The 27,427-nt window shown below is 37.3% G+C and overlaps 1 protein-coding gene across 3 annotated transcripts; it reads right to left on the bottom strand.

Annotated features, from left to right (window-relative positions):
- SH3TC1 (SH3 domain and tetratricopeptide repeats 1) lies at positions 1 to 27,215 on the bottom strand. 3 transcript variants are annotated; one of them, XM_051617776.1, is made up of 17 exons: positions 26,998 to 27,215; positions 24,355 to 24,429; positions 22,217 to 22,344; positions 19,640 to 19,745; positions 17,495 to 17,638; positions 16,677 to 16,854; positions 15,970 to 16,043; positions 15,035 to 15,230; positions 13,963 to 14,090; positions 11,770 to 11,811; positions 7,547 to 9,235; positions 6,669 to 6,849; positions 4,472 to 4,622; positions 2,301 to 2,423; positions 1,877 to 2,027; positions 824 to 1,020; positions 1 to 596 (listed from the first exon to the last, which is right to left on the bottom strand). In XM_051617776.1, the coding sequence occupies exons 1-17, from the start codon at positions 27,191 to 27,193 to the stop codon at positions 366 to 368; spliced, it is 3,990 nt and encodes a 1,329-aa protein (XP_051473736.1). In that variant the 5' UTR covers positions 27,194 to 27,215; the 3' UTR covers positions 1 to 365. The 3 variants fall into 3 exon arrangements, 2 of the variants coding, with proteins under 2 accessions (XP_051473736.1, XP_051473737.1); XR_007889343.1 differs by lacking the exons at positions 1 to 596; positions 824 to 1,020 and having other exon boundaries at positions 1,930 to 2,027; positions 2,146 to 2,423; XM_051617777.1 differs by lacking the exons at positions 19,640 to 19,745; positions 24,355 to 24,429; positions 26,998 to 27,215 and having other exon boundaries at positions 22,217 to 22,294.
- Between the last annotated feature and the right edge of the window lie 212 nt (positions 27,216 to 27,427).

Here is a 27,427-nt window from a genome sequence, read left to right as displayed (position 1 = left end):
TTTTTTCCTCTGGTAACACTTTATTAAATATTTGTATGCATTGTATTTATTTGTCTATGCATTGATCATTTTCCAGTATCCAGCTAGGTAGAAACAGATAAAGAAAAACTAGTTTAAAAAGACTGTTGGGTTTGGGGTTTAGTTTACAGGCTGATCCTTAAAAAATAAGACTGTTTATCTTGGAGACAGTGAAATGTAGTTCACTATCATAAAGCTGGTTATTTAGTCTGGGATGCTGAGCTCTGGTTTGCAGCACATGCATGAGACACTGAATGCATTCTGCATCCTCCTGCAAAGCCAGTGCAGTATTTCTCTAGGTAGAGGAACCATTTCTGTAGTAGTTCCACTGAATTTTCCAGAGATGCTTATGAACTCTTGTAACACTGGTCAGGAGCTAGATTTATTCTCCTAACATTCAGCTCAGTTGCAAAGGTTCTTGCCTTTTGATAGAAGAAGAGAGACATTTCCCGATCCACAAGGAAGTTATGGTAGATGACTGCAAGTCTTGTGTAAATCTTCAGCTGAGCTTTTTTATTGCCCAGATCCATGGCAGCAGCAAGTGCCAAATGATAGTAGCCTGCTGCATCAAAGGGATCCTGAAATGAGACAAAGATAGTACCCTTTTATATTATGGCTAGTTTAAGAAGACATTGAGGCTCAATTTATCAGCTATCAAACAAGAATAATAGAGATTCTGGACTTCAGGACATTTTCCCATTATTTAGATTCTAAATGCAAAAAAATAAAATGTGGTCAAACCTGACATTATGAAACATTATTCAATACAACAACTGTCTGCAGCAGGTTTTTTAGTATTTCTTACCTTAAGGTCATAGAATATAATGTCTCCTAAGATCAAGTACACCTTGACATAATACAGTGTTTCCTCCTCAAACTCCAGAGGAGAGGAGCAGAGGGACAAGGCCTTTAAATAAAAGTGTTCAGCTAGTTCACAGTGACCCAAATGATGGTGGATGGCAGCCAGGCGATGGTAAGCTATTCGTTCATTTAGCTGGTTTCCTAATGAGATAATGTATGAGTCAGGATAAAACCAAAGACAAAGCAGTCAAATTGTCTCAAAGCAGAATACATCTATGTATTTGCTAATCTCTTCTTGACTAAAACTAATTTTGCTCAATAGATGCATGGCCAAAACCTATCCTTTAAGAAAAATTCCATAGAATTCCCAAATTTCCCTGTGAAAGATTTTACAGTTTCTGGAATTTTCTTAAAGTTTCTTAAAAAACCTTACATTCATATCTCTCATTTATAGATATACACATCCAGCAAATACTTACAAAGAATTCAAATAAATTATTTTGAAAGTATAGAAGCTAATGGGATTAACGACTCCCTTGCCCATCCCAGTACCTACTTTACATCAAAAGTTATAACAAAAAGATGATTTTCAGATTTATCAAAAGGACCTGTCCATGCACAGAGAGAGATGTGAGAAGGTACTTAATCAGTCTAATAGCTCTCAAATTTGAATGAGTCATTTTGGAAGCTAGCTCTATAGGTTTGGACTATTTTCTGAGGTCAGTTCACCAGCAAGGCTATGAACAAATATGAAAGAAATATATGATACTCAAAAGCTACTTGGGGCAATATAATTAATTAATTAATATTACAGATTAGCTGATGAACACTGTTTGGATTTGGAGTCCCAGGTTTAATTCTCTGCTCTACCAAAGGTTTTGGAGTTAAGAAACAGCAATAAAGTTGTTCATTCTTGAATGGAAACAAAAATAACAATTGTACTATCATTATAAAATCCTGGCAATGATTCTAACTGAATTCCAAGGAAAAAAGCTTTTTAGAACTCTGCCCTTTCAGAGATATCAGTAATATTAAGGTGTAATTGAAATTGTCTTACCTAAACTTACACTGAGCATGAGAGATGCTCGTGCATATTCCAGACTTTCCTCATAAGCCTTCAGAGTCACCAGCAATTCCACCAATTTATTGTATAGTCTGAGCTCAGTGGGTTTGTTGCCAGTCTTAACAGCAAGTGGAAGAGCCCTGTCCTGAAATGCATAAGTACGGCTTAGGTACTGCTGAACTCCAAGATGTGCACTGACAGGCTTCCATTCAAGTCATTTTGGGCAACTTCTGGTTTTATTTTGCTCTTTGCATATAGCATACCTTACATCCAAAAGAGTTACAACAGGTGAAAACTGTTAACACCATGACAAAGTTATCAGCTGCCATAGGTTATAACCTCTTTGCTGAGAGAATCAGCTTTTGGTTCAGCAGGGGAAGGTACACAACTATCCATGCAGTAGAAAAACTGCACAAACCCTGTAGAAAGTCACTGCCTTCTCCTTTTCCCAAGTACCATTGAAAAATATGTCTCCAGCAGCTTCAAACAATTCCATTCCAAAATTTGGATCACCTGTGTAAAGAGCAGCATCCTGAGCAACCTATAAAGAAAACAAGGAGTGAGGGAAAGAGTCTCAGTTACTTCTTGGTTAAAAAAAAAAACCACCACAAAACTGAAACTATCTTGTTCAGTGTTCTCATTTTAAGATATAGAGGCTATATTTTATGAGACCATGCTTTTTCTGTTATCCTGGTTTGAATAGACCAGGGACAAATGTTGGAGGAACACAAGGACCTGGGCACATGCAGTGTTATGGTCTCCCTTTTTCTGGCAATAGTAATCCGTTTCCTCTGTCAGCACATGGCACTCTAAAAACCATAATGCTTTGGATAGCTGCAACATATTGAATTTTAATAACTTAGAGAAATGAATTCTAATTGCAAGTTAAATATTACTAACAGTGTACATATAAAGCCTGTGAATTATGTAAATAGATGCAGCTCTGCTACTCCATTCTCTGCTTAAAGATATCCTGTATTAGCAAAGGATTTCATGAAAGGCAGCATGCATCTTCCCCAGGGCAAGAGTACCAGGACACAGTTATTGACAGCATTAGTAGTATTGAGAAAGGGGACTTGCACATGCCAAAGGGGAAGAATCTTGCTTTGACTTTGTGATCTTCAGTTTTCAAATTGCATTCAATTAATTCAAGTCCAGCTCTCCACTTAAGCCCAAAGGGAGCAATCATTTTCAGCCTATTTTGGCTTCAGGCACTTAGGACTTCATTGCATCACAACTTTGGAAGTTGTGTTTTACATGCAAGTTAATATGTAATGACCTTCACAAATAACTGGCAGTGGACCACCTTTTAGTGGGCAGTTTCCCACTTTGAGACTTTCCTTGTGGACAGGCACTGACTGTGCTCTAAATATGAGGTTCCATACATGCAGAGTATAGAATAAACAAACATGCATGTTCCTGGCCCACTCCTCCTCCTGGAGGAAGTAAAGATTGATAAAATTATACCACATGCCAATTTGGCTTTGTTACCACTATATGACTGGCTTGGAAGCTATCACCTATATCATTTAGTAAAACAAAAATAATAGGTCTGTAGCACAATCACTTCTTGTAAACACTTTTTTTCAGTTTTCTTGGTAAGTATTCAAAAGTTCTATCTCTTGATTAAGACAAAAAGTAATCAAAGTAGCCCCACATATTGTATCTCGGTACATTTTAAACATGAACACATTTCCTATGTTTCCCTGCTTTGTAGAATTTTTTCAAATAATCTTAACATATGTCTGATTATTTTAGAGATCATCTTCTGGTACCACTCATTCATACACCAGCCAAGACTCTACTATATCAGGTTCTGTATACATCCTGCATGACAAGGCAGCAGCACTCTCCCTTAGTACAGGAGAGAAGTATTTTTAGTCCCTTTACAAAAGCAATAAACTGTTTCCCCAAGTACTTCAGTGAATGGCTAGGAGCAATACAGATGAAAGTCAGTGCAGCTCTGAGAAAGGCTCAGGATTCTCCAGTTTCAGCAGCTATAAGAGCTAGACCCCATTTCAGGTCATCTTTCAGTCTGCATTAGCACAGCAGGAGAAGCAGCAACAGGTCCCATTTGGTTGAGGGGGGGTCTGAGGTGTGGGAGCCACATGGCTCTGGTTTCACAGTTGCAGAGGCAGGAGCAGCTCCAGCTGGCCCCATGCCATGCTATGCACAGCCTCAGAAGGAAAACTTTAGATGTTCTGGAAATGCTTCCTGAAAAAGCTACTCTTTTCTGGAGACCTGGCCCACAAGCCCACATGCTAAGATGATTATTGTCTATTATCCACTAGCATGAAGCATGGATACGTGATTTGATTGCTGTGGTGCTGTAGAGCTAGTAGACAATGCTGAATAAATACAACAGAGCAGGCACTAAGAAAAGTCACTGCCCTAAATCATTCCAGATTAAAATGGAGAACCAATAGAAAATGCCGAGACTTTCAGCTGTTAAGCATTACATAAATGGTATTGCTATATGTTGGGAACATCAGCTAGCAAAATCTCTGGGATCATGATGTTGAATGACTGTCTTCCCATGCCACCTGCACCATGTTAACATGTGCATGCCTTTAAGAGCTGACAGCATACCTGAATATAAAGATCCACAAGCTCATTCTGCCTCAGAACATAATATATCTTTCCTGCTCGTAGCCAAGCATATGCTTCTCTCTCTTTTTTCTGGAGATCTATAAATATCCCAAGGCTTCTTTTGGTACATTCCAAAGCCAACCTGTAAGCCCTGAAACAGAAGAAAACTGCTAATGACTGAGGGGTTCTTCAGAAGTGGGAATGCTTTCCTTAAGAATAAAAAAGCACTTTATGTTATTATAAAAAACAATCTGTTTCCTCTATTCAATATAAAATTATACTTTCTCAGATACATTGCACTAGTAACTAGCAAGTGCAGTCATTTTCCTCTTCCTATTTTTTGCTCAATCTGTTTCCTGCTAGTGTTATCACATGATATTATTTCAGGATAGTTTCATTTAGACGTGTCCTTCCCCTACCTCAGGTTAGTGACAGGTGGAAAAATTTTTCCTCATCTTTTGTTCTTCTATCAATTATGGCTACAGAGGCACAAACATTAAAATCTAACACAAACCACACAGTTACAGTGAATCCTTTCACAGTGCATCTTTAGAATACTCTGCTTAGACCTCCAAAGAAATCTGAAACAAATCTAGAAGTGATATGCTCCTTCATACTTAACCCTACCAAGGCTTCAGTTCTTTCTTAACAGGGTATCTCCTCTGATGGAAAAAAGTTTTACTACTTGCTGATTCTTACAGAAATTGAAAAGACCTGTCACTCCCTTTATACTTGAGAGGAAGTAAAGAACCACTGAACAAGCCTGACATTTCAGTCTTCTCTGCTGACAAGTTGCTAGGATAAGGAAAGGCAAGGTAGTTAAAGTAGTCCAATTCAACTCAATTACTGAATGCCATTTATATCCCTCCTTCTGAGTTTTTGCTTTTACAGCAGAAAGAAGCATATATGAACCCATAACCCAGCACAGCAGCTGGAATGGGATAGGCTGTGTCCCCTGGCATGGCCACAGTAATTTACAATGGAGGTGGTGACACCACAGACATCACTATTCTCATTACTTCATCACAGACATCCTTGTTACTCAGAACTGTTAAAGAATACTGTGATAGTATGCTCTAATATGAAATTGAGTACATGCTCCTATCTGATAGTCTCCTGAGGTTACAGAGCTAACATTACTTGGGAGCCAAGCTTCTAGGATACATAAACTCCATGTACTATATGCACACAAAGCAGCAGCTCCTCCAGCTAGTTAAATCCTTCTGCAAATTCCAGGTAGTAAAAAAATCTTACACAACTCCTTTGCCTTGAGCCTCTACAAGTGATTTTCACCAGCTATCTCATTAAACAGCTGTGAACAAAGCAAAATAAATTAGGTGACATTAGGAAAGTTAAGATGTTTGGACTGCAGACATTTTGAACTAAAATAAGCATTTATAATCTTCCCACAACTGAGGATATTTTTTCTATCCTTACTAGGCATGTTTGAAAATCCTTGAATTTACAGTAACCACCTGAAGTGAGATGCAGTAGCAAAAGAAAATAAAATCAGAAAAAGCTGTCTTTAAAAACACTTGAAAAATTGTCTAGAAAAACCTCTAAGTTTTCCCAGCACCTGTTAGTTACTGCAAATTGAGTTGTGCAGTCTGTTTTTTCAATAAAACAAGAAATGGTACTCTGAAAAGGAAAGCTGTATAGAAACTGCTGGAGACTGACACTATGCAGATTTGCACATAGTCTTTGTATTTATATAAGCTTTGGAGAAAAAAAGAAATTCCTCAAAGAGAAACAGTTACATAGCCAATTTGATGTCTGACCTGTTTGGAATATGCCATTTGGTTTCTCATGGAAAAATAGTCTTGTCAAAAATATCTTTGCAAACAAGTCACCTGCCAGCAATAATCCTAGAGCTGTAGCACTCATCAACAGCTGCATAACAGATAACACTTTCACAGTGTATTTACATAGATTTTAAATATAATTTGGCTCTTAAAGTACTGCTAATCCCCACTGAACATCTTGTCTCCCTACAGAGATGATAATTACTTTAAAAAAAGCCCAGAAGACCCCCAAAAGAAGTCTCAACTAGCACTGGAACCTTCAATTCTAATAAAGTGTTTTGGCAAAGCAGACTGAAAAATTCCATGATATTCAGCTGTGGCAGAAAACTGATATTCTTTAGTGGGATAGAAAGGTTGCAATCAGAGAAAAAGCAAAGTCATTTAACGTGTCTTACCTTTCTGTTCCTAAAGATAAATAGAGCTGACTAATGGTTTCCAAAATTTGTCCCTCCAGAGCTTTGTTGGACATCTTTCTAGCTAAAGATAGTTGATACTCATTGTAGATGACACACTGAGCCTCATTGGGAGCAACTGTACTGTAGAATTGACACAGCAGTTTAATTGCTTGTAGTTGACCTAGGAGAATAGATTGGAAAGACTAACATGAATCACTATTTTAAAGATGAAAGTTATATCAGTTTTAAAATAACTCACACTGTTTCACAAATTTCAGCCCAGTCAATGAATAACAATTTAAAAATAATAACACAAAGATTCCACTGAATTTCTTCACCCACAGTATTAACAAATAGGTTACTTCAAACTTGATCTCCAAAATAAAATAATAAAACTCACCTTACCTTTCCTGTATAAGCTCCCTTAATCATGGTAGCAAGAAAAAATAAAGCATGGTTCTTCTGTATACAACTATTTTATGCAAAAGTAATCCAGATTAGCAATTGTTTTCATGTCTTTAAACTCAAATCTGGTGCTACTGCACTGCAAATGATACCATAACTATAAAAATTATCAAGCATAGAAATCTCTAGACTTTTTATTAGTTATTTAGCTTCTTTCTTAACATTTCATTTTCTCTATAATTTCTGACAAACCTAAGTACTACCAGAAGAGCAAGCCAACATGTATTTATTTCTTCACCATTATGAGACAGAGCAAAGATTTCAATCACTTTGATAGCTATCACATAACCAGACATAAAATGCCTCTTAAGGAATGACTATCATACCTAGGAGCAACTATGACATACCTCTATAACAAACATTCCCAAACAGGGTACATTTTTTAACTTTCAGAGGAATAACACCATACTTACTTTCCAGATGACTTATCTCCATTGCAACTAAAAAGGCCCATTCATAATAAAATCTTCCTTTTTCTCTTTGTTTTCTACCAACATAGTAGCATCCCAACTGAAGGAGGACTTGGATGAAGTCTTGACCACAGTCCAGATTTGAAAGTCTGGAGAATAACTTCACTGCCTTAATATAATAATGTTCTGCCAGCTTGCTGGCTGCTGCGTGCAGGCAGAGTGCCCCAAAATTAGCTAGGGCTATAGCTTGATTATGGGTCATATTGGTCTCTTCTGAAAGGCACAATGCTTTATAGTAGCTCTCAGCAGCTTCTTTTGTATTGTTTGTTCTTTTCAAAGCAATAGCAAGCATGTTATAAGCTATGCCTAGTTGTTGAGGAGTGCTCCACGAAGAGTCTACAACAGCATTTAAAATGGCTAAAGCCACATCGTATTGTTTATAAAGAATATATAACCAAGCAAGTGAAACCAGATGGTTAATAGCTTCCTCTGGCTTAGCAGAAACATTGGAGTCCAGTGCTTTCATCATGTAAACAATAGCTTTTCCATACTGTTTGTGGTGGCTGTACAGTTTTGCTAAGCTAAGATGAATAGTGCAGCATAGTCCTTGCTGCTCGTTAATAAACACAGAGGAAAGTGCTTGTATGAGGTAAGGTACAATTTGGGATGGGTGTATTTGTCTGAGTTTTCTCACACCATAGAGCTTGGGAGCATTTTTGATTACTAAATCAATCCTTTTCAAGGAATCTATTAAAGCACTGGAGCTCTGGGAAGAGGTGACCTTTATGCAGCTTAATACAATGTGTGGCAAACACTTTTCATTGTACAATTGTGCTAGTTTGAAATAACAGTTGTTTGATAAGTTGTTTTGTAAACCCAGCTCATTAAGCAACAGTTGAAACCTTTCCAAGAATGGTAGTGCCTCTTCATGCTGTTTGCGTGCACTGTAATGTTTTGCTAGTAGAAAGCATGCCCTTGCCTCTGCATGCTTGTTCTGCCTCAGAATTGTCCTCTTCAGAGCATACTTTAGAATGTCCGACTCCAGGTCAGCACTGCAAATATAGTTGGGAATCCCCATGAGAAGAGATGTAGCCTTGTCAAAAATATGGGCGCATTTTTCTTTGTTCTTCTGTGTCAAGTAGATAATTGTTAGATTTGTATAAAGAGCAATTACAAAGTGCAAATCACTAAACCCTCCAGCTACTGCTCCCAACGCTTCCTCAAAATACACCCGAGCTTGGGAAAACTTCAGCTTTTTAATACTAAGCCTGCCTAGGACAAAGCACAACCTTGCTAGAGCCCAGGACATACCTGCTTTCTTTGCTGCTTCCCTTGCTAATCTAAAAAAGCTAACTAGTTCTTCTTCTTCTGAAAACCCATAAAACATGCTGTTGATAAATGGGTAAGAGTAATCATACAGTGTTTTGAAGTTTCTGTCATACTCTTTCCTGTTTAAGAAGAGTAACAATGACTCAAAAGTGTCAGATGCTTGATCATCATCTTGACATATGTGGAAGCAAGGTCTTTCAGGAGGAGGAAAGACTTCTGTATTTGGAGAGCTAGCAGAATCCTTTCCTTCTGTAGTTGGCTCTTCTGCCTGAGCGGCCTCCAAATTCTTGAAGTTCCTCAAGAATTCTTCTATCTTTCCATTCTTGCTAGTGGATCCCGTGCTAGAATGTGAACACTGAATTTCTGAAATTAAAAATAAGTAACAGATCACAACTTGATGTGAGCACAAACACATCACCTTTAATAGGTCAGTATCATTAGAAGATGCTGTTAGGCAAAAATTACGTAAACATACTGCACTTTATGTTGAGGAGACAAGCCAAAGGTGGGGAAAGAGAAATCAGGAAGGATCAGGAAAGAACAGGTGTGAGAGACTGAGTGCAGATAAACAGGACTTGCCACTTGTAAGCAGGTTGCTGATCACTACACTTGCTTAGCCAGGCCTTGTGCCTGATGCAACAATTATCCTGCTGAAGTCCAGTTTTAATTCAAATTGGTTTCTGCAGGAGTGTATCCTCAGTGTTTCTGTTCTGTGTGTATGAATGAGAGAGATCTGCCAGTAAATTGCAACTCAGACTAGTTGGTAAGCAAAAGAAGACCAGAAAGACCCAAGATCTGAACTGGAGGCTGGATAAAGGATTCAAGGTGTAACAGATGGGGTGTTTAGACAGTCATGATTTAGCAGCAATTAAGGAGTTATTAATTGAAAGCTTGAGTTTTAGTAGCACCTAATCAATAACCATTTTAAAGACTGACAAGTGATTCAGTAAATTACATTATTAAAACAGGAACTTACAGATTCAAGAATGACAAGGCTCACCCTAACTTACTACAAGGTATCCTAAACTAAACTATATATGCACATGAACACATAATATACAAACACACAAGAATATTTGGATCTATGAGATATATAGACACTCACACTCTTAAAGGCAGACACTTAGACAGGTAGAGAGGTGGATGGCAGTCTAGCCTATAGTTAAAATGTCCCTCTTCAGGTATGGAGTAAATGCTCACAATGCATCAGCTCTCATTAACAGGTGATAACCAAGACTCAAGGATGATGAACTCACCCTGACCTTCCATCAGTTTTGTCAGCAGACATTCCTCAAGGATTTACACCTGCGTGATGTTTTAGCTCAGGTGTGTGTGTGTGGGAAGGATGGTGGAATTCTGGTCATAACCTGCCGCAATCCAGGAGAGCTCTAAGGGTCTCCCTATGAATTGCTGCTTATGGAATCCAAGAGAATAGACATTTGTCGGGTACTTTTCCATTTCAGCCTAACTTGGATGGCAAAATATTCCTGTACTTGTCCACCAGTTGCACATGCCCAGATCTCAATAAATTCTGAAGTTCTGGTATCATCCCCATTTGGGTCACAACTCAAGTACAGACATATTAGGCAGTCAGGAGGTGATTGATCATCCCCACTTGTCCTGTTGATCAAAGGGAGAGCAGACACTAGGTGTGTCAAGATGGCCCCTCAATTCTCCAGGCCACTGCTTGCAAACCAGATATCAGTGTTATCCCCAGAGAACAGGGGAGCAGAAACCAGGTGTGTCAAGGTGTCACAACACTCTGGTACACTGCTCTTAACAATCCATATCTGATTTGCTTCAGGTTACTGGGTGGCCTAGGGGTGGAATTACATCCAGTGACCCAAGAGTGGAGGGAGTGGGCTGACCACCACACAAGGTCAGGGCATGGATGCAGGATGGACTAAGGGAATTTGAGCATGTGGGTTGACTAAGGGTATGCCTATGTCCTGATAGAAGTTTTAGCCAGGAAGGATGTGTAAGTCTGAGCTCGTTTGAGTTGTTGAAGTCTCACATAGGTGATGTGAGGGTGCCTGCAAAGTTCCTGTTCTGCTGTCCATGTTATCTGTGTGGCCAGCCACACCTGTGTGATGTATCCAAACCTCTCTACTGGCACAGATTAACTTTCTCAAAATTACCAAGTTTATGGTAATTGATGGTGTCATTGATCTAAATTCCCCTAATACTGACATTGTTGAATATCTTGGAAATTTAAAAAAGACCAAGATGCATCATTTCTTTAGTACTCTCACTTATCCAGCCAAGGTCACAGGGCTAGGGACTACTAGGGGCACAGGCTGCAGTCATAGTATCAACAGGAGCTTATTGCAGTTGCAGATGTAGAGCTCAGTTTTCTTAGAATCTCATTTCTGAAACTGTTCAGCAGAATTATAAAAACAAAACCTGGCATTTAGAAAAGTGTAGTACATTACAAGTAATGGTACTGACAGCTTATCAACTAAATTCTGAAGGAAAGTAATTCTGCATCCTCATCAAACTATCTCCTTTGGGAAATATAATTATGGGATTAAGTTCTCTAGTAGACAGAAAATCTACTGGAATTCCAAGTCAGCACTTGCCAGGTGCCATAAACTGGGTTTTTTTGCCCTGTTAAGCAGTGTTGGTGGAGGTGCATGTGTGTGCATCACAGCAATAAAAGCAACGCAACTTGCGATTGGATAGCAAAGTGTAAGAAAGACATCTGATAGCAATGAAAACCCACAATGTCTTACAGCAAAACCTAGTGAGAGAAGGGGTTACAGCAATGCCCAGGAAAGCAAACAATGAGAGAAGAAGTTAGAATGTGAAGAGACGTAAGAGAAAAGCTGGCAAAGATATCAAAACTATCAGAAGTCCCATTAATTTTATGTAGAAGTTGTATGCATGTGAATTATTACCAGATTCATGAGCTTTCTGAAATTCTGGTTCTTCTGTTTGGTCTGTGAGAAAGAAAAAAGCCATGTTAGTTATGGTATCTTAGCTCTGTTTCAGTTTCAAGTATCCTAAAATAAGGTTTTTTACTTCAGAATTCTTTATTGCAGAAGAATTGGAAATGTCCTGGAAACTTAGAAGAGTAGAATTTCTAAGTCTGACCCAAAGCTAACAGATACTAGGGACTTACTCTCCTACTCATCCAGTTCACTGCTTTCTACATGGTTATCATCACACACCTGCCACTGCTCAGTAAGGTGGGGATGCACCTGCATATCACAGTTAGAATTAAAGCCAACCTGTCCTGCACTAGAGAAGCATCACTGCTGCGTTAAAATACAAATAGGCAGCATAGATACAATCATTCCCTACAACCCATCTCTAAAGGAAGAGAACAAAAAGCCCTTAATATCATTGAAACAAGTTTTAGAGTCACTCATGGGGTTGGTGGGTGAATAATTATTTAGGGTAGTTTGTGCAGATAAGTTTCAGACTTTGTGGCCATTCCAATAGCATGCAGATGAAAAACACGTGTATCTCTCTTCTTTTAAAAGGCTTTAATCTTTAAATTCTATAGACATTACTGTTATAGATCTAGTTTTACATGTTTAACATAGCACATCTGTAGAATTTTTCAGAATTACTATTGTGTATTTCTCAAGATATTTCAGTAATGCTGCATTTCAGGATTATATTCACTGTCTTTTATACACTAGATAAAATAAAAGTGGTACTGAGTGTATGAAGGATATATCTAAAAGCAGAGGCTCACAGAACTAGGTCTATTTAAGCTGATAGAAAGCAATTTTACTACCCTTTAAGAATGACTTGTCACTGACTTTACTTCTTGATCTCCTTTAAATGATTTCCTAACTTTGGTGGACAAATGCCACAGATATTTACAATAGTCATAAATGAATTCTCTGAATATCTAATTGGGGAAGTGCTCATAAGTAAACACTTCTTATTAGATTGATGTAGGTGGAAAAAATTGAAAACCCATTTACTCAGATCACACAACAAAGCATCAAGTGAATATTTAACACACTTGCTCTGGGTAAGTGAAGTTATGTTGACAAATTGTGCAGTTTGAGAAAACACGATGAAGAAGGTAGTAATAGCTGGGGAAGTTGTGAAAAGAAGTTGGCACTTGAAAAGATTAGGTAGGAGATGAGGTGTGCTGAAGAACATGCAACAGGCAAAACCAATATGTGCATTAAGCCCACAAGATTGTTTTAGTACAAAATAGGTCTGAAGTTCTGCTCCCAGGCTTTTCATTTGGGCAAGGATGGCAAGATGGGGAGTCATTTTGCACTTTGACACGAGTTACGTTTTGCACCTCAGGTCTGACATGCCTCATTGTTCACACACACACTGATTTGCAGAATTAAGGCAATGCACCCAAGTCAAACCTGCACACGGGCTCCTTTCAAATTGGAGCCTAATGGGCCTGTCTCCTAGGATGACACTAATGAAAAGAAAATTGTTGGATATCTGACAAGCATATGCACTGTCACAAAACAAAAGCTGCAATAAGAAATTGCTGTTCCTGTTTCATTCAGCAAGGCAACTATATTACACTACCTTACACTAAGTTTGTAAAGGTGAAACTCCAGTTATCCTAATTATTTTATGTAAAGCATGAACACTAAGAAAGAACAGCTGTGCCAGAGATGATGTAGCTAAATGCATTTTTTTGCATTAATAGGTTTTGCTATTTTTCTATACCTTTTGAAGACAAATCAAGCACAAAGAGGTGTATGTTTACATTAGCTGTCAATAATTCTTATGCCATCATTTCTAAGATTAATGAAAAGCCAGCAACATTTAGGTTAACATGCTACCTTTTGTAATACAGTACTAACATTTGAAAGCTTGAAGAACTGTTCAGCTCAGTAACAGATTTTAAAACCCTGCTCTTTAATTCACTCAAAAAAAAAGGACAAGATAAGTTTTGTCAATGCTCTGTTGGGAAAAGTAGCAGTAAAGTAGCAAAGATGATATACATTTTTACATGCCAGACCTATGACCAAACTGAATAGCAAGATATTTTAAAGTAGATGTAAAGGCAGAAGTTTTTTTTGGAATAGAAAAAAATATGAGTTATAGGAACTGCACATTTATCTTTTGCAATAAAAAGGAGTAGAGGTCATACTTACCAATTCGGTACACAGAGCAAACATCTGTGATGGAGGTTTGTTTCAACAAATGTATCACTTCTTCCAACTTGTTGTCATTTGAAAAAAATGATAGCTCATCTGCCTCAAGAAAATCCAGGTCTTGTGGTCTAACAAAAAAAGGAACAACTTTGAAGGTGTCTAAAAGCAAATTCTGTGCAACCTGCTCCAGGTGAACCTGCTGTAGCAGGAGGGTGGAGTAGATGATCTCCAGATGTCCCTTAAAATTCTGTGATTCAGCTTGAGGAGCTCACTGCGTCAGTCAAATTGGAGCTTATTAGAGAAATAGTACAATCTTTACATTATAGCTCCTGTTGTGTTCAAAATTACTCATATTTATAAACATACATACAAACTTATAGTAGCTATGATTGCATTTAAGTTTCTGCCATAGAGTAAGCTTTATGTCTGTGTGTCATGGTATAGCATTTTCTGACATAAGTTTTTAAAAATCACAAATCTTTAATGATATGATGGTATTGGTTTCTAATACAAGCCTTAAGTTACACAAATGGACCTGCAAATAACATTTAAGAAATCCTTGTTTCCACATGCAAACAGTCCGTACATAATAGGAGCAGCCTATTTACATGGTGCCAATGCATACTGTAGTTAACAGTTCTTAAAGTTTTCTTCCTGCATTATGAGCAATTTGTAAAAAAAAAAAGCCACATTTGAAATAAGTTAAGGCCTGTAATTGAGAGTAGTAGCAAAAATGGAACTTGAGCGTTTTAACATGGATCTTGAAAGACCAGTAAAAATGGGATTTTCTGCAATAGTAAAACTTAAACTTTGTGATCCGAAGAATAGAAACTGAACCAGGTATAACTACAGAAACCCCTTTTCCCAGTTACTCAGGTACAGACTAATAACATTTTCCAACACTGAAGCAGGCTTCATATTCCAGTTTCTGCATTTGTTTTGAATTATACACACTATGACAAAAAACCCACCAAATTACAACTAAAAACCCATCCCAAACCTGAGTTTAGCATTCAGCATTTTAAAGCTTAAGAGACTAAGGCTCTTTACAAGTTAAATACATATCACTTACTTATTTTTAGGTAAGTCCAGTTTAACATGACTTGTCTTTACAAAACCTATTTGGCCAGTAAACACATGTCTTCCAAGAAACCATTCCATGCATTCAATGAAGTAGCCAATGATCTCAATTTTGTCCCCTTCCTGGAAACTCATCTCTTCCAACACAATACTTTGATAATTCATCACAGCAAGGCAAGATCCCATTGCTGGGTAATAAGAAAAATATTTGCAGATATAGTAATTTAACAATACAAATACAGATAATAGAGTAGCAACTCAGTGGAATATATTTAGCAAAAAACATTCCTGGAAATTGTGAGTTGCACTTCCAATGTGGCAAGATTTAAAGCATCCAAGCCTAATTGGTTTGGTTTGAGCAATTAGAGCTTTAAATAACAGCATCAAAATCCACCTTTTATAGTCATTAGAAAGCAAAGTCTAAGACAAAATTCTAGCAAATTCAATCATGAAGCAAAGAAAAGAAGTGTTTTAAATCCCCACTTTCCGTCTTATAAAGGGCTCTCAACTTGGGCCAGACTAAAAAAATAAAAAAACAACTAAGAAATCCCTACTGGATAAATATGCAGTTACATACTAGTCAATACTGACACATGTGGCAGTATTATATACAGTTGTGAAAGAACCAGAATAATTACACAGTGGTGCATTTTCTTGTTTTAAAGTTTGTTGTCCAGTCTGCAGAAGCATCCTCAACTTACTCTTTACTACTTTATTGATTTACATAATACAGTATTTAGGAGTAAAAATAAGTATAACTTCCCTTACACAGAGATTTGTGCTCTCACTAATTTTACTGCAACAATTTTGGCAGCTGTGTTCTTATCCTAATACAATAGAAAGAAGGGTTATTGAACCTTGTCCTAACAAAAGCATAACATAAATTTGGGGTTTTTGTAATGCTGATGTTTGCATGGAGTTTCTTACCAACTTTCATGGTGGATTTGGATTCAGTTTTGCATGTAAGGTCAATGGGATTAGAACAACCTTTAAGAAGCCATCTGAAAGGGGAAAAAGAAACTGAAGTTAGTCTGTAAAACACTTCATGAAATTTTGTGACATTAACTGTGGTATTTTAAATCCATTTAGAAAACATGCAACCCTCCCACAATTACCTTTAAATTTCAGCATTGTCCATACACTTCAGACAGTGCTATGTTTTGAGCAGCATTAGCAGTAAGAGAACCTATCTGAGAAAGTCATGCAATTTCTCCCTGCCCAAGGTCAACAGAAGTCCAGCTTTTTAACAACTAAGAACACCAAGAATGGAGGATTTTATGGCAATTCCTGAGGTAAACCCACTGATGTAATTTTGGCTTTATAGCACTTACGAGTTTGGACATGAACTTACAAACTGCATTAAGGAGTTGAATTGGTCCTGTCAACAGTCCTGAATATAAACACTGCTAGCCTGTTAATACCCATATTTCCAAGCATCCAGAAGAATGAAAACTTTCACTCTATCTTATTCTGGGTTAATTTCAAATGTCTGGTATGGAAGAACATAGAGCTTTTGTTTCAGTGTTAATGGCAGATGGACACTCCATAGCAAGCTGCCATTTAGAGACACCTATGTCTAAGCAGACGTGCATATCAAATAGATGCATATGGAATAGGTAGAGTCAGGTACCTACTGATGAAAAGGAATCAATGGCTCCAGAGAAGCATTAGACAGCACAGTCACATCACCATCCATAGATCCACCTGTTACATCTTCAGTAAAAGCCCCAGTCTCAAAGTAAGTGTTTATTTCATTGTCTGTAACCAGTATCTTTCTTACCAGATTGTCAGGACATGAAACAAAAAACGCCCCTAAAAAACCAAAAACAGTGAAGCAGATGTAATTTTATGTAATGTTTTAGTGCCATGCAAGCTTTAAAACTGGCTTCAGGACCATCAGTAATATTCAATTAGAGACTTTAAATCTGAGATTTCACAAGAATTTTCTGATTACCAGATATGCATTTGTTTCTGTCTGGTTTCTCTTTCAGTAAAAAAAAGTATGCAGAGCTGAAGTGTTAAATGAAGTATAAAAGCTTCTTCCGCTACAACATTTTGCATGTTCCTATTGCAGTCATCAACAATCCATCTAGCTCATCATTCTATCTCCAGCCATGGCAGCAGGTGAGGCTATTTAGGAGAAGGCCATGAGCCAGGCAACTGTCTAATCCCTCTCCTGTACATCTCCAGGATCTGCAATAGTATTAAGCAAGTGGGAATGTATATACTTGCCTACTCCTTTTTGTATCCTTTATGGACCAGTTGCACATCAGTTTCTCTGATGCCTCAATGATCCTACTGAACCAGATCTGTGTTTGTCCCTATCTCTTCTTTCTGGTGCATTTGAGTGAATAAATTTAAATTTTAACTTAAGTATTTGAATCTTAATATTTGATTTTAGGATTTTAAAGGTATTTCTCTAAATTTAGCCTTAGCATATAGTCTTTCTTACCTTCCTGTACTAGCAGGCTTCTGTACATCAAATTTAATGACTTTTCATTTATACAGACTTCAATGCCTGTTTCTTCCTCCTCTTGAGAATACAGCCAGAAAGATTGGTCTAGGAATAAGTTCTCCATGCAGTGATTTATAAAACCTAGAAAAAAAAGTCCAATCTGTTTTCTTTGGTGTTTTACAGTACTACACATGAAAACAGCCTTTCAAAGTCAGAGGCTGGGGTGAGCATTTATGTAATTCCATTATTGCTAAAACGACAGTCTAGAACTCATTTTACTACATAGTACTGGCAAAATTATATCCATCAAGTCACATGCCTTGCAGCTACTTTTAATCCTTAGCTTTGACAAACCACACCAAAAAGGCACACCATTTTTCTGTATCTAATCCTGCAGAAAACAGAGGATATTCTCCCCTTACAAGGGTTCCCTATAGTTAAGGTTTGGGATCTGAAAGAGGTAACCATTAGCAAGCTGTGAGCAACAAGTACAGGAAATAATCTTGAAAATCTTGAAAAGTAATCACTATAAACTTCTGTTGCCCAAGTCAGGTGTGCCTATTTATGCAGATACTGTGCCAGGGTATCAGATTCCTGGAATTTCTTTGGGACAGAGATGATGTAAATCACAAGAAAGTAGTGCTTGATCTTGGGAACTGGGATTCCTTACATTAGGACTTAGGATTTCAAAAGCTATGACAGTTGCAGGGAGATCTGGATTGATGTAGCATAATCAACATGCTATAGATTGTAGATTACTTAGAGGGCTAACATTAGTACATTAGCAGATCCTCTGCTGAAAAAGCTATGATGAAGAAGGTGGGCAGATCAGTGATTAAGGTTCTGCCATGCTATTTGGAAGATTTTTTAGTCAATTCCCTGTTATCAGTGGCCTTGCCTAAGAAGAAATTTAATGTTTTTATCCTTTCTCTGCAAAGTTGGATTGGAACGCTTTCTAGTCCTTTCAGGAGCATTTTAAAATAGCAAGTAAATAGCAAACATTAAATAAAAAAATAAAATTCATTTTAACTTGGTCTGATGGAAACAGGCAAATCAGTAGTAATGCATACAAGCTCTCCATACACAGAAGAAAACAAATCAAGTGAACAAAGTGGAAATAAAGACCTGATTCAAATACTATTCTTCAGAAAAGACCTGAGAAACTACAGGATATTAAAAATGGAAGTTCAATCAATGGTAGCCTATAGTTACAAAATGCATGCTTGGATTTAGAAAGCAAACTGAAACATGCAAGGCATACAAACAAATCTTTGTTTTACTTTACATTTCCCCTGAAGTTTTACCAACCCTGTCCAGTTTGCTCACTACTATTCAGGAAGGATGTGGAACAACTAGAAGAGTCCAGTCTTTCCTTCCCTTTTTGGAAATGGGGGTTACGTTTCCCCTTTTCCAGTCAGTGGGAACTTGAGACTGCCATGACTTTTCAAATATAATGGAAAGCAGCATTTCAGCTTCATCTGCCAGCTCCCTTAAGAGCCATGGATGGATCTTGTCAGGTCTCATGATTTGTACACTTTTGGGTTCTTTAGATGGTCTCAAACCTGCTCTTCTCCTTCAGTGGGTAGATTTTCCTTTCCCAGTCTTTGCCTTTGCACTCTGACTTGAACAATGAAGCCAGAGCCCTTACCTGTGAAGACTGAGGATTATTGGAACTAGAACTGAGTATTATTGATTTTCCTAGTGAAAACAATTCTGACTGCAAGTGTGGGTTGGAAGTCTCTAAATAGGTATTAGCAAGGTGCAAAGAAAGAGGGGCAACCTTGACATGTCTAGAGTGAGCAGAAAAAAGCTGTGAAAGCATTAAAGCTGCAGCATGGGTTAGATTTTAGGACAAAGCCACCTGGATTTGAATAGACTGCTTCCAAAAATATGATTGTGGAGTACCTAACTTAGACATCTGCCAGAAACAACAACTGTTCTCTGCTTTGGGACAAGGGCAAAATATTCTGGAGGCTGGAGGGTCTCTCCAGCCCCATCACTAGTACCCAGGTCAGGAACATTATTGCTTCTATGAGTTAATAGAAAGAATCTCAAAATTCTGTTCAGCAAGTTCTCAGTCAATCAGAAGTTGTGCACAGAGGAACAAAAAACCAGAACTGTTGTATGGTGAAATGGCTTTACCCAGTGAATGGTAGGTTAGAAACTTCCAGATTTCTTCAAAAGTTTTAAATGTCACCACTATTAGATCTTGATCACTATGAATAGATAGCAGTCTGGCAGAGAGCTCCTAAAAATAATAAAAAAATATTTTAATTCAAATTACACTGAACTCAAGGACAATTTCTCACTAGGTAACACCTATGCTAAAATGCTATGTTCTAAGAAGGATAAAAAAATCATCCAGGATTTAACTGGAGGAGATACCTGTTAACACATACCTACAATGTACAGTAAACCAAGTTTTAATCTGATTTTTTCTTACCAATTGTACTAACAGTTTCAGTAAGGTTGATTTAGAGAAACTGAGACCTCAGGACTGACCACACTAAGTGAGTCTAAAGGCATGTCTGGTTCAATCACATCTGTGTCTATTGGCCAGTATTCTCTAGAGTGTGAAAGCCAATCAGGCATCTACTGGTACTTTCCAATAATACCCTATCACAGAGCCATTTACAGCTTGAAAACTGCCTTTGCCAGATGTGTGAGCATTAATATTAAATACAGGAAATGTTTTATTTTTGTTTGTTGGTTTAGCATTTTTTTTACTTAATATTTCTTTAGGTCTCTTGAACTCCTGTAAGTTTTTAGGATCCACAACATCCTGCTGTAAGGTTAGCCTCAGAGCTCTGTCATTGAATAGTCATTCTCTAGTTCACTCTTCCCATGGTTAGAACAATTAAATATACTGGAGTTTTATTTTTTTAATAAAGATGCAGTTACAGCCTTTTCTCCTCATTTGTACTGGTTCCTGTTGCTAGAGTAGCATAAAATCATACATTTGATAAAGGTGAGCAATGATTGTTGTACATATTAATGATGGATTTTAAGGAATTTCAGAAATGCTAGAAGGGAGAACTACATAAGCCTTCAAATAAGTGAAAGAAATGCACATTTTGATGGATGTAGTCAAAGAACAGTAACAGTCTGCTGAACTTCAGTTGGCAGCCTAAAAATAGGGCTCTCCAATGCTGGTGGCTATTGTCTTTCAAGGAAATACAAAGCACTCTGGCAATTTATGAAACAATTACCTGAACCAATATCTCAATGAATAAATCAGATGTAACTGTAAGTATAATGCTACTGTATATTTATCCTGGACTGTATTCTTGCTTCTGTCATATTAAAATCAAAATGCATCTTAAAACAATTTAAGGACTAAACAAGAAGCCGATTCTAACTCTGGGAGAAAAAATAAACAAAAGCCAATAAAAATTGTTCAAACATTTTCTGTAACCTGAGCAAGATGGAGCTGACCCACTGTTTTTATGACTTATGCCATTATTTTAAAAGATCTCAGAATTAATTCTGATTAACTTCCATATTTTCAAGTCACACAACATGAACAGATTAAAATAGTAACTTCCTTTTGAAAACAGAAGTCCAACTTTAGCCTCCTCAAGAGATATGCCTCATCACCACTTTGATCTTCTGCATGCCCCTTTCTCCACTGGATTAAATATTAACGAGAGACTGAAATCTATTAATAAATTGCCAACACATGCTAAAATATCTCAGCCTCAAGGGTTTTATGCACTGCTGAATATCAAAACATTCTAAGGAAATTTATCATTATAAATCTTGCTTCCTTCAAAGTCCTTTTCCTAGTCTGTTTCTAATGAGGGCATAAATTTAATCTATTTGTATGCTGTCTTCCTTCTCCTGATTCCTTCTCCCTTTCTCTCTCTGCCTCTAAACTAAAGCCAGAGCAGAGCAGCAGGAGTACAGACTGTTTTCCCAGCCACAAAAATCAGCAGGATGGTGGTGAGGAGTTCACAACACATGAAAGGAACATAACGTAGAACGACACACATCTGATACCACCATAAAGACATAACTAATTAAGACTTCAGTGTTTGGCTTGCTAGTGAAGGAGGCTGGAACTCATAGCTCAGACAAAAAAAGGACATCAGAGGTCAAATGGTATCATCCTGCTTTTTCATCAAAAGGAAAAAGGAGACTTTAAATTGTATTTGTAGCAAACCTAATTTGTTGTAGAGGATGTGTTTCCCATATACAATCAAATTAAATACAGTAATAAAAATACATCAACCCTTGTGCATGCTGTTTAAAGCTATGACTATTGGGCCCTAGGGAAGTCCAATATTTATGCTGTTCTCCTTCAGACTTCCTCTTAGGCTTAGCAGTGGGTTTCCTGGGTAATTTGCATAAGAAATTACTCCAACTGACTGGAAACTGAAGTGAAGAATCAATATGAGGGCAAATAAAACCCACTGAAATAAAACAAAAGCCAGAAAAGCATTATTTCCTTTGACATGAATAAAAGCAGAATGTATTTAACATTAAACCCTTCAATACCTCATTAGCTGGGTTTATTTTACACCAATTTGTTGTTCAGGTCTTTTTCAATGGTTCAATACTACTCATGTCTTCAGATGATTTTGGACCATGGGAAATTCTGGTCACTCCAATTGAAGCATACAGTATATAAATGGAAACAGGACCCAAATATCTCACCAATTATTTCAGTAGCACAGAGTGTATTCTCTGAATAAATAAATCAATTCCCAAGCAACTCACACTGAAAACTGCTGTCACCTCCCTGCTGTCATTTTCCAGAAGACGGAGCTGCCCTCTGAGATGTCTTTGGAGTCCAGGATCAGGACATCCACTCTTTCGTCTTACCATTGTTAACTTCAAGGAGATATCTGGAGAAAAAATTGATCCATTTACAGTGCTACAAGTTGTGAATCAGCTTTGCAGAACCAGAAAATCCCTTTAAAAAATCAGAATCCATCCACATTAAAAATTATTATTTTCAGGTTTAGAGACACAGAAAATTGTCCCATTGTGTGTTTCTTTTTCAATTTTCTTATCCAAGAGAGCTAGCAGCCCAGCAAGAAACACAAGATTATTTTTTCAGCTGCATACTAAAGGCTACAGCTGTACAGAGAATGATGTGAAAGTCTGTAGACATTTTGGGAGACGAGAAACTTGGGGGTAGAGAGGAGAGAAGAGGGAAGAAGAAAGCAGATTGGTAATTTGTTAAATCAGACAGGTCTATGGACATTGAGAACACAACCAGAATTCTAAATATCCCATGTATATTAAAAATCAAGGCAGATACTGGAATCACAAAAAATACAGGTAGTTCAGCCTGTTAGAGCAACTCCTTATGCTCATCTTAAATTCATGGTTATCTGATACGAGACTCCCACTACTTCAGAAGGCTTCTGTAAATTGAATGTTGAAAAAGCTGTTTCTCAACCAAGCTGGTTGAGCAGTACCAACCATATCTAAAGCAGCTAGTTACCTGTTCTCAGATCATTACATCTATTTGAGAAGCTTTTAGCACAGTTGAGGCTACAGTTTTAGCTAGCTTCCCTCAGATAGAGGCTGTTTGATAAAGCTGCTGTCATTCTGCATGTCTGTTAATTTAACTCAATGACAGAAAATAATATTCAGGAGTTTTCAGATACCCAGATGGACGCGTAAGCCAATAATACTCACTCAGAATTCCAATTGCTAGTGTGCAAATAGGTCACACTTCCAGCAATAAATGAGATTATACACAGCTTATCTTCCAGCTCCTGACTTTCACCTTTTCATCAAGTAAAATAGGTATTTTTCACATTGTAGCCTAATATGCTGCATCTAAATCTGTTTGCAGAGGGCTTCCTATGGAGTTTTATGATGACTTGCACTTAAATTACTCATTACACTTCAAGGTCAAGAAGGGTGTCTCAGAAATATGAAGCAGTGTTACTGCATTACAAGACCTCTTTGTTTAAGCTGCAGTCATATAGTCAATTGTTAGTACAAATAAGAAAAAGTAGAGTATTTCTCAGATCGCTAACAGTATTGTTGACCTTTTCATTTTACCTAAAGCCATAAAAGATGCTGACACAAGTCTTTATTAATATTAATAACACCAAAATAATAATCACATTCAATTAAAACAATTGAAATATGTCCGCTTCTGCCAAAATATGAGCTTAATGGAGTGCTTAATGGAAACGAATGTGGTCCCATTGCACCTATGGCAGTCTTCCTTCCTGCTTCTGTGAGCTCTGATCCATATCCCCAGATAAGAACTACCCAAATTGTTTATGGAGTGAGACAGCTACATAAGCACAAATAATGTAACTACAAATAACTGTATGCCTGGGGGAGACTGTCTACCACTGATGTGATTTGTCAGGTCAAGCCAGAAAGAGTGCATCCTGGTGTTGTTTTTCAATGGCTATTTCTCTTCCTCCATAAGCAAGGGAAATGTGACAGAGCAGACCGTAAGCTCTCCAGAAAGGAAGGCAGTTATACCTACTTATTGAAGAGCTGTACTCAACTGCAACTTCATTGAAAATATATTAAAAAAATATAAAGACTCAGAAGTACCACAAAAAAATATAAGACAGTTGAAGAATTGAAACCATATATCAAATAAGCAATGAACTTTTTGCTTTTCTTTTGTTTTACTAGCCAGTACAGTATAATCCATAATTTTTTTTTTCTGGATTTTATAGCAGTTACTTTTCTCTTTATGAGAAATTCTCAACCAAACTTATGTAGAAATTGGACACTTCAGAGGTACCCCAAAGTATATAATAAGTTACAGGAGTGACAACTGCAAGTGTTGATTTAGTTGTCTCAATTAAATAAATAGTAAGCCATGAGAAAAGAATTATATTTCTAAGAGAAGACTGAGGAAGTTATCTTACCAGTTGGAAAATTCTCTGCTTGATTGGGAAGGGTCCTTGAACTGATTTTTGTGCATGTTTCACTTTCAGAACACTCTATGATAAACAAAAGGATTGGTTAAGTGCATTTTCTAAGCACAAAAACCATTTTGGGTGAAAACAAAACAAGAAAACAAACCCAAAAAACAACACCCCACACTTACAGAGCATTTAATGCACTAGGCAATTGCTAAATGAAAATAACTTTCTTCCCCTTCCTGCAATGTAATACCCTGCTGGAGAGGAATTTAAATCTTGATTTCCTCATTTTGATGTGAAGCTTCAAGATGATGGGGAATTGGTGGAAAAATGGCCCCTCAGGAAACTGGGGTCCCCTCTGGGAAGGAGCAAGACTCAGACTTCATTTTTTCTCTTCCCTTGCACTTATGCTAAAAAGTAACCTCCATTGAAGCTTCACTAGTATAAACTGGCAATGATACAACTGCCTCATACCAGTTCATACATGGAGAGAAATAATTTTTTTTTTTTGTAAAAAGTGTAATACATGGGACAAGGTAATGTAAAAAACAAGTGATTTGAAGTTTTAGAGAAGTAACACAAATTAAATATTTTAATGTTTTTTTCTTTTTCAGTGAAGACTAGGCTTCATATTTCTAAGAACACAAGTGGGAGAACTAGATCTTTAATTTTTAAAAGAAAGAAGCTGAGGCAATTCTCATGTACCCCAAGACATTTTTCTCTGCAGCTCTACTTTTAAGAAAAAAATGTAATATAGTAGGACATGATGGTTTCTAAGTCTTCTGCATCTTCCCTTGAGTACATCTATGGATATTACATAACCAAAGTCACACAAATAAGGATACATAAACACAGGATTTTCCTACTTCAGAAAAAAGGCAGTAAGCAGTAAAAACATCACCTTGGAAGCCAGTTTTTAGTGTATACGAGAACAAAAAAATCAGTTCCCAAGCATTTTGTTTTTTCATTGGGTTTTGGTTGAGTGTTTGCAGGGGTTTGGGAGTTTTTGTTTGATTTTAAAATCTACTGCAGTGTAGGATGACTGTATTTAAGGAACATGATAAATTTTAGTCACCCACAGTTTCTGGGACCATACTTAGTTGTAGTTCTGCTTTTTCTTGTTTTGTTCAGAAGTACAAACAGACCAACTTTCAAAACTTTCTCAACACCTTATCAATTGTTTAATCATCATTTCATAGTTAAGAATAGTTAATTAGCATTTGGTTTTGGCATATGAACTTGTATTATTTCAGTTTTACCAGATTTGGTCTTGCCTTGAAAGATATTTATTGAGATATGAATATCCAGCAGGTACTATTTATTTAAAAACTAAACCTAATTTCTATTACTTTTAGAAGAAAGCAAAAAACTATGAGCAAGCATTTTATTACCCATGGAAGTTTAATTACAAACAATAGTTTGCTATTAAATTTGAGCAAAAATATAAAAGTTACTAAAAATACATTTTTAAACACTGAGGCTGTTTAAAGTTCTACAATTAGATTCAAACACTTAACATGAACTCCATGCCTCATTCCTAATTAATGAGATGAGTTGCTTACTTCTTGGCAAGCTAAAGAAACTTTGTACCACCCTGGGATGCCTGTGCCCTGTATTCTCTGGTGTCAGCAGAGCTGCTGTTGTGAACAGAAAGACATTGTCGAGGCTATAGGACATGTAATAGTTTTTCAATAATTGCTTGAAGTATTTTCACATTCAGAAAGCTCTTGGGCCTACTATGAAGTAAGAATCTGGCCACTGGTTTTGAGAGACAGCCACCTACACCACTCCACCCTTCCGCCCAAAAAGTGTTTATGACTCACATGGTTTTACTGCATCAATTATGGTTCATTTGCAGAAAAAATATAGTATTATATGCTTTGACAAAAACCAGAAATCTATGAATTTTATTAAAATAGAAACCTGCAGGCTAACACATCTTTGCTTCTGAATCTTAGCAATTATAGCAAAAATTTAAAGACAGAATTTGCATTTCAGCATTCTGGCTCTTGGGTTATGAAAATTTTCATCTCAGCTTAAGTAATAGCCTAGAGAAGAGAAGACTCTGGGGAGACCTTCTAGTACCTGAACCTGAAGGGCCTAGAGGAAAGCTGGGGAGGGGCTTTTCACCAGTGGGCAGTGATAGGACAAGGGAGAATGGTTTTCAAATGAAAGAGGGGAGACTTAGGCTAGACACCAGGAAGAAATTCTTCACCATTAGGGCAGTAAGGTGCTGGAATAGGTTGCCTAGGGAGACTGTGGAAGCCCCTCCCTGGAAGTGTTTAATGCCAGGCTGAATGAGGCTTGTGCAGCCTGGTCTAGTGTGAGGTGTCTCTGCTCATGGCAGGGAGGTTGGAACCTGATGATCTTTAAAGTCCCTTCAACCTTAACCATTCTATGATTCTAATAGATAATCCATTTTTTGCCCAAAGTGAATTTCAATGTAGATAATTTAATAGTCCAATCCATGCAGCTTTTCCAGGGGGGAAATAGAGCTGTTTTCTTGCATTTAATGATTGTAGATTAATTAAAATACTCAGCCGGAAAACGTGACAGTTCTCTGTGCACAGCAATGCTTAAAGAACACAGTAATTTAAACACAAAGAAAATTAAGAACAGAGTGACCAGAATACATTAAGGTCTTACCCATTTGTTCTTGCAATGTGTCCATCCTAATGGTGCTGGTGGCAGCATTCACCTCCCCACAGTTCCAGCCAGACCTGCAGCTTCCCCGCTCCATTTCTTTCCTCTCCAAGTTCCTGTCTTCTTTTCCCTCTAGATCAGGGATGACAGTGTTTGTGCTGAGCATGAGTGCACTGCCTGCCACTGCTGAACTCTCCATAACTGGAAATTCCTCACAGTGATAACAATCTGAGGAGGAAAAAATAAATCAAATACAGATTTTTTTTTTAAAATCTCAGAATATATGCAGATATTCAAGAGCTAGCCCTCTCCTGCAGGAGTTATTTTAATATACATTAAAGTATTTGCTTTAAGCTTCTTTCTAAGGAATTGTGTAACACCCAAATTCATCCCAGAAAAAGCTCCTGCAATCAGGTGGCATCACTGCTTTAGC

Source organism: Apus apus, chromosome 4, assembly GCF_020740795.1.
Source record: "Apus apus isolate bApuApu2 chromosome 4, bApuApu2.pri.cur, whole genome shotgun sequence".
Lineage (NCBI taxonomy): Eukaryota > Metazoa > Chordata > Aves > Apodiformes > Apodidae > Apus > Apus apus.
This window is presented reverse-complemented; position numbering and strand designations above follow the sequence as displayed.

What these genes read in the sequence shown, in the direction of transcription:
- SH3TC1 (XM_051617776.1), bottom strand. Translation starts at nt 27,193, where the DNA reads ATGGAGAGTTCAGCAGTGGCAGGCAGTGCACTCATGCTCAGCACAAAC. An exon ending in AGGTGACAGCAGTTTTCAGT is followed by an intron (nt 19,746 to 22,216) that starts GTGAGTTGCTTG and finishes TATTATTTTTAG; the next exon opens with GAGCTCTCTGCCAGACTGCT. An exon ending in CAAATCCACCATGAAAGTTG is followed by an intron (nt 15,231 to 15,969) that starts GTAAGAAACTCC and finishes CTTATTACCCAG; the next exon opens with CAATGGGATCTTGCCTTGCT.